The sequence below is a fragment of the Staurois parvus genome, unplaced genomic scaffold (genome assembly GCF_062004578.1).
Source record: "Staurois parvus isolate SC_StPar_1 unplaced genomic scaffold, SC_StPar_1.0 ptg000315l, whole genome shotgun sequence".
Taxonomy (NCBI): Eukaryota; Metazoa; Chordata; class Amphibia; order Anura; family Ranidae; genus Staurois; species Staurois parvus.
In genome coordinates, this window is record NW_028318111.1 from 1,759,820 (window position 1) to 1,767,500 (window position 7,681).

The window sequence follows — 7,681 nt, forward strand, 5'->3', positions numbered from 1 at the left end:
GGAGGGCTGTGATTTAAGGGGAAGGAATATAGGCCTCGGGGTGGGCTTTAAGTAGACCAATAGAGAAGAATGGCAAGGCCCAACCATTGTACAGCACTACTAAGCAGGAAACACACGTAATGAGTGACTGGCTGCCCTTCAGGTACATATATGATTACAAACTATATCAGGAACAAATATTGAACAGATATTGATCAGATCTTTTCATGAGCTTTTACACGTGCCTTTCAAAAAAAAAAAGTATGTTAATACATATGCGTGGCCAATCCCTGCCTCCCTGCCTCCTGACACATGTGCTTCATTGGGCTTTTGAGAAGTTGCCTAATACACTTTGATGTCATCATTATTATTGTGAATGAATGCAATGTGACCATGACACTGAATATTCTCAGTCCATACCAGGGGCGGACTGACAACTCATGGGGCCCCCAGGCAATAGGGGATCATGGGGCCCCTGTGTCCTCACCAACACCCAAACAAGCCTATGAAAAAGCCAATGAAAGGTACCAGGGGCATCTCATGGGGCCCCCTACTGACCCCAGGCCCTCGGGCAGTGCCCGAGTGTTTGAATGGTCAGTCCGCCCCTGGTCCATACTGGTCCGGTTAATGGTAATGGGCACTCATGTTGCCCACGCTGCTGACAGAGCCAAGATGTTGGGTGGACACAGAACCAAACCCCCCCGGAGGGACCTGGAGATTGTGCCCAGGATACAGGGCCGAGGGGGTGCTTGGCCAATAAGAGAAGCTGGCCGGAGAGACACCGGAGGCCATGAGGTTAAGTTTCGAGAGGCCAGGGAAAGGTAAGTGTGGTAGGTTGCTTTGGAATTTGTAAAGCGACTGTTCGGTGGTGGGTGCAGATTGGCACACTTGCGCCAAGCCATGGAAGTCGAATTTGTAGGCGTATCTCTTTCCGTGTACTTTGGCCATGATGTTCTTGTCGTAGTAATAGCGCAGGGCGCGGCTGAGCTTGTCGTAATTCATGTTGGGTTTGCTCTTCCGCTCCCCCCAGCGCCTGGCAACCTCATCGGGATCGGTCAGCTTGAACTCTCCATTGGTGCCCTCCCAGGCAATGCAGTTGGCATTGGAGTGATCAGACAGAAGTTCTAGGAGGAACTGCCACAGCTGTATCTGCCCGCTGCCTGTGGGAAGGAAAACATGGTTAGTGCTCGGTAGATGGTAGACCAGCCAAAGGTCATTTATAGAAAGGCATGGCACCCCTCTAGATGAGACCTAGCTGTAAAATCACTCTATTGGCCAGCCTCAGCAAACATGCCATGAGCAAAACTGAGAGTTTATTATACATCTAAATTTCTGCACAAAATCTGGAGATATCTGCATAAATGTGTTTTTTTAAAGTGTTACTAAACCCACAACAGTAAAATCCGTCTGTATATGCAGTAAAGCATGCTTGTTATACTCAGTGTGGAACCTAAGGGGTTAATCCTCCATATGGTGCCTGAGCCTGACTTCTCTGATTCTCCTCCTCTTCCAGTGCCCCCTCTTATCTCCTGATAAGATATATGGTGCAGAGTCACTCTGCACATGCTCAATTTGGTGTGTATTGCTAGAGAGGCTTTTTTTTTCTTGGGAGAGTGCATGTGATCAGCACAGGGCCAATCAGCATTGTCCAGACAGAGGTCAGGGATCCTGCATCCTCCTAGAGCAGAATGAAAATTCCTCCTTCAAGCTTTAACCAGTGCTCTGCTGGACACTGATAGATGTCACAAGACTGCACTAAAGTGCTGATGAGAAAAAGGTATTTAGCAGTTTATATTTACTAAAATAATTGCATTTCCATGTTCTGTGTACTGTGGGAGACCAGATATAGTGAATGCAGGGTCCGGGGAGACCAGATATAGTGAATGCCGGGTCTGGGGAGACCAAATATAGTGAATGCAGTGTCCGGGGAGACCTGATATAGTGAATGCAGGGTCCGGGGAGACCAGATATAGTGAATGCAGGGTCCAGGGAAACCAGATATAGTGAATGCAGGGTCCGGGCAGACCAGACTTAGTGAATGCAGGGTCCGGGGAGACCAGATATAGTGAATGCAGGGTCCGGGGAGACCAGATATAGTGAATGCAGGGTCTGGGGAGACAGGATATAGTGAATGCAGGGTCCGGGGAGACAGGATATAGTGAATGCAGGGTCCGGGTAGAACAGCCATAGTGAATTCTGGGGAGACCAGATATAGTGAATGCAGGGTCCGGGGAGACCAGACATAGTGAATGCCGGGTCTGGGGAGACCAGATATAGTGAATACAGGGTCCGGGGAGACCAGATATAGTGAATGCAGGGTCTGGGGAGACCAGATATAGTGAATGCAGGGTCCGAGGAGACCGGATATAGTGAATGCAGGGTCCGGGGACACCAGATATAGTGAATGCAGGATCCGGGGAGAGCGGATATAGTGAATGCAGGGTTCTGGGTTTAGTAACGCTTTAATGAAAAGCATTATAGTCAACAAGTGAATAATGCTGGTGAATATTGAGGTATCTGGATTCACCAAAATGTAACAAATAAGCCCCTTTGCATCTGGTAACTAACCCTTCCTATTCCTGGCAGTGCTTGTTTTTAGGAATCAGTGAAACCGAGTTTCCATATACTCAAAATTTAAGTGAAAATCAGTAAATATCAGATTTCCCAATTTTGGCAAAATGCAATCAATCAAACGTTAAGGTCAAAATAAAGTGGGGGTTTTTTTTGCACAGTTTTACATGAAAAAGCAGTGAAAAACCCCCAAAACATTAAATATTTTCAGAAAGCAGAGCACCTGTACAATAAAGTGAAGGTTTTTGCAATTTCATACAATGTCATACAATAATTAAACTATGAAAATGAAGAGATGAGGCGGCAACTCCTAAGTCCATATCACAGCTGTGATCAAGGCTCTCTGCCGAAACGCGTCAGTTCTTTTACTCACTACGATGTAATAAATAAAGCAGCTTATATGGACTTAGGAGTTGCCAATTCGTCTCTTTGGTTTCATGATCTATAATGGTTGGAGAACTGTTCTGAGACACAGAGCACCCCTTGATGGACTCTAGGTTTGATACAGAATGGCTTTCTTGCTGTGAGCGTTGCACCTGCTTCTGTTTCTCCACAATAGTTAAGTTACTATTTATAAAATCTGCATTTTCAGTAAATAAAGAATACATTCAAATATATATAAAAATAAATAAATATATATATATATATATAAATAGTAAATCTTTGATTGTAAGCTCCAAGGGGCAGGGCCCTCCTAACCAGGGGCGGACTGCCAACTCATGGGGCCCCCGGGCAATAGGGGATCATGGGGCCCCTGTGTCCTTGCCCACACTCAAAGCACACCAAACAAAGCCTATAAAAGGTACCAGGGGCATGTCATGGGGCCCCTTACTGACCCCGGGCCCTTGGGCAGTGCCCTAGTGCTCGAATGGTCAGTCCGCCCCTGCTCCTAACCCTCTTGTATTGAATTGTATTGTGGCTGTATTGTCTCCCTTTATATTGTAACGCGCTCAGCAAACTGGTGGCGCTACATAAATCCTGTATAATAATAATAAAATAAGCAAACATGTGCTATATATAGCTACATACTGACCATTCGAGAACTCGGGCACTGCCCGAGGGCCCGGGGTCAGTAGGGGGCCCCATGAGATGCCCCTGGTACCTTTTTATAGGCTTTGTTTGAGTGTGGGCAAGGACACAGGGGCCCCATGATCCCCTATTGCCCGGGGGCCCCATGAGTTGTCAGTCCGCCCCTGGCTACATATATATATTCACTATACATATACTGTACATTCACCAAACATGATTTCAATGACAATCTACAGACACACCCTAAAACGCTGCTGTACATTAAACATTCACTGTATGTTAACTATTTGAACATTCATCTACATTCTATTCTCTGCATTCAAAATAACAAATGATACTGGTGAATATGGATTGAATATGTATGAATTAATCAGAGTTTATTAAAAAAAGACCCTTAAAATGAATATGGTAGCACTTGCTAGTAGGTATAAGTGCAACTAAAAGCATTCCTTTCCCTAAAATTACATTAAAATCAGGAGATTTTTGTGAAATTTTGACATTTTTGGTGATTGTTTTTGAAAACAATTAAAAATAGTAAAACGAAAAAAAATCAATTCAAACCAAAAACAGTGTACAAATAATATCAGATACACACAAAAATGAAATAATACACAAAGGCAGGGATAACCTATAAAATAAGCTAAATACCCCAAAAAAGCTTACAACTCTCTAATTAGAGAATACAATGTAGATTGCAATGATTGGGTGTGTAAATCATTTGTTTTTAATGGACTAAGGTGTCCGTTTATGAACCAGCGGTAATAGATCGCTGCTCAGTTCTCCGGCATTCTCGGAGAACACAGTTCTCCTGTGAATGCAGTTTATGAAGCAGTTCTCCGAACGAAGGGAGAACGGTCTCCAAACGCTGGAGAACGGTCTACAAACTCTGGAAAACGGCTGATTTTACTATAATCTCGCGAGATTACAGTAAAAGATCAGTTTACTAAGCAGAGGTAAATTATCTCTGCTTAGTTTTCGGTCCCTCTGATTCTCCAGCTCTGGGCTGGAGAATCTGGAGGGAGAACACAGATCTCCAGCGAAGGGCTGACATGATCTCCTGAGTGTCATAAACTGTGAATGACCAGAGAATAGCTGAGATCCGTTGAATCGCAGCTCTTCTCTGTGTCATAAAAGGACACCTATGTGACCACCCTGTGATCATCATAGCAAGAGTCATTTTTACATACATTTTTCTCTGCAATGCCTGTTCCTGCACAGCCATCTGTTTATAATGTTTAAGCATTGATATCTTCAAATATATGACACTGGACTTATTTTAAAACAAAACAATGTTACCTTCTTCTTTGCTCATTTCTAGCAAAATATAGAACCGTAAAGATCTTTAAATCTGTTGGGCAAGTTTGAGATTAAATTGAGCTACATCATGAATTTAGGACTTTATATCCTTTTAGAAGCCAACTTATCTGGACAGTTTGTATAAAAGTATAAATGTTAAAATCTGAATAAATATATTGTATTATGGTGTCTGTTTATGAACCAGCAGTAATAGATCGCTGCTCAGTTCTCCGGCATTCTCGGAGAACACAGTTCTCCTGTGAATGTCGTTTATGAAGCATATGTAGATCAGTTCTCCGAATGAAGGGAGAACGGTCTACAAATGCTGGAGAACGGTCTACAAATGCTGGAAAACGGCTGATTTTACTATAATCTCGCGAGATTACAGTAAAAGATCAGTTTACTAAGCAGAGGTAAATTATCTCTGCTTAGTTTGCGGTCCCTCCGATTCTCCAGCTCTGGGCTGGAGAATCTGGAGTGAGAACACAGATCTCCAGTGAAGGGCTGAACATGTTCTCCTGAGTGTTATAAACTGTGAATGACCAGAAAATAGCTGCGATCCTCTGAAACACAGCTATTCTCTGTGTCATAAAAGGACACCTAAGTGTATATAAAATTTAGAATGCAAGAAAAAATGTATGGATAAGAATACACACTGCACATTGGGACACTCTTTTCAAAAATATGTGATATTAGCCTGGCCATACATTATACAATTTTCTGTACAATTTCTGCCCAATTTCCTTTAGATTTACCTTCAACTATGTAGTGCAAGAGCCTGCTTAATTGGATACAATTGAAAGTGTTGTTAGGTTTGACCTCCTATTATATGATTTTTGTGTGTCCCCCCCCCCCCCCCAGAGAGCCTGACACCAACAAACACCACCACCCTCCCCCGCCCATCCCGCAGAGAGAGCCTGGCATTTACCAACAACACCCCTGATCCCCCACCTCACCTGAGAGAGCCTTCCACTACTGCTCCACTAACCCTAGGCAACACAAAAAAGGGTGTCCCTCCCCCCCCCCAGAGAGAGCCTGACACCAACAAACACCACCACCCTCCCCCGCCCCTCCCGCAGAGAGAGCCTGGCGTTTACCAACAACACCCCTGACCCCCCACCCCACCCGAGAGAGCCTTCCACTACCTCTCCACTAACCCTAGGCAACACAAAAAAGGGTGTCCCTCCCCCCCCCCAGAGAGAGCCTGACACCAACAAACACCACCACCCTCCCCCGCCCCTCCCGCAGAGAGAGCCTGGCGTTTACCAACAACACCCCTGACCCCCCACCCCACCCGAGAGAGCCTTCCACTACCTCTCCACTAACCCTAGGCAACACAAAAAAGGGTGTCCCTCCCCCCCCCAGAGAGAGCCTGACACCAACAAACACCACCACCCTCCCCCGTCCCTCCCGCAGAGAGAGCCTGGCGTTTACCAACAACACCCCTGACAGCCCACCCGAGAGAGCCTTCCACTACCTCTCCACTAACCCTAGGCAACACAAAAAGGGGTGTCCCCCCCCCAGAGAGAGCCTGACACCAACAAACACCACCACCCTCCCCCGCCCATCCCGCAGAGAGAGCCTGGCGTTTACCAACAACACCCCTGACCCCCCACCCCACCTGAGAGAGCCTTCCACTACTGCTCCACTAACCCTAGGCAACACAAAAAATGTGTCCGCCCCCCCCCCAGAGAGAGCCTGACACCAACAAACACCACCACCCTCCCCTGCCCCTCCCGCAGAGAGAGCCTGGCATTTACCAACAACACCCCTGACCCCCCACCCTACCCGAGAGAGCATTCCACTACCGCTCCCCCATACACTGGCTACCACCCCCCCCCTTCTCTGTGGAAAGAGAGAAAGACACTGATCTGCACAGCTCTGGACATCCCCGGGAATGAGAGTCAGGGCTCTGCATACACCATCACGCAGCCTCTCTCAGATCCCACCTAGTCCCCACCATGCTACATGTGTCCCTGCTTCCGGGGCGGCAGCACTGTCCCCCTGAAAAATGCCGCCCTAGGCAAATGCCTTGTTTGCCTTGTGGTAAATACGCCCCTACTGGTAGGTACACGTGCGGCACACAGCCATTTACTTTTTGGCAGGCTGTAGGAGGCATGCGCAGCTCCCTGGTATTTTAAAATGAGAAAATGTGGAAACTTAAATCCATTTTTTTTTAAATTGCTGTCTTTCTGTTCTGCTGAGCAGATTCCCCTTCACTTCCTGTCTTGGAGACACAACATGAAACAAGAGGAAATCTTCCCAAAGTGAGAATTCTCAGACAGTGGTCTAGAAAAAGTGTTCCAGGTGAATGATTTGCTTACACCTCCTGCTCTGGTGACAACTGTCAAATGTTGAATTTCCCCTCACTTTCTGTTAAGGGTCAGGGACTTTTTTTAATGCAAAACGTTGCATTTTTGGTTGTATAGACTTCGATTGGAACGCATTTTTGATGCGTTTTTTATGTGTTTTGCATTTTAAATCTGCCTAGCAACAAGAAAAAAATGTTAAAAATGAAAACAAAATTCAAAACGCATCACAAATGCTGCAAAAACGCAAGTGTGAAAACACAAAACGCAATGCAGGAACCTCGAACGCAACCTGCATAGGTGTGATCCGAGGATAAAAGCAGATTGCCATTATGTTTTTGACAACTGGGCATTTTTTTCCTTTTTGGATTGTTGTGAGCAATTACACAGCAAACGGATTCATGAGTTACAAAGCATGATATATAGTTACATCCTTAGGTTGGAAAAAAGCACAAGTCCATTTAGTTCAACCAAAAGGAAAAAAAACAAATAGAAAA

At 45.5% G+C, this 7,681-nt stretch overlaps 1 protein-coding gene across 1 annotated transcript in view; it reads right to left on the minus strand.

Annotated features, from left to right (window-relative positions):
• Nucleotides 1–324: 324 nt before the first annotated feature.
• FEV (FEV transcription factor, ETS family member) overlaps nucleotides 325–7,681 on the minus strand; it is an 18,292-nt gene continuing 10,935 nt past the window's right edge. The window contains exon 3 of the mRNA XM_089683557.1: nucleotides 325–1,139. Within this exon, the coding sequence (XP_089539683.1) occupies nucleotides 604–1,139 (536 nt within the window). The 3' untranslated portion in view covers nucleotides 325–603. The remainder of the gene's footprint in view (nucleotides 1,140–7,681) is intronic.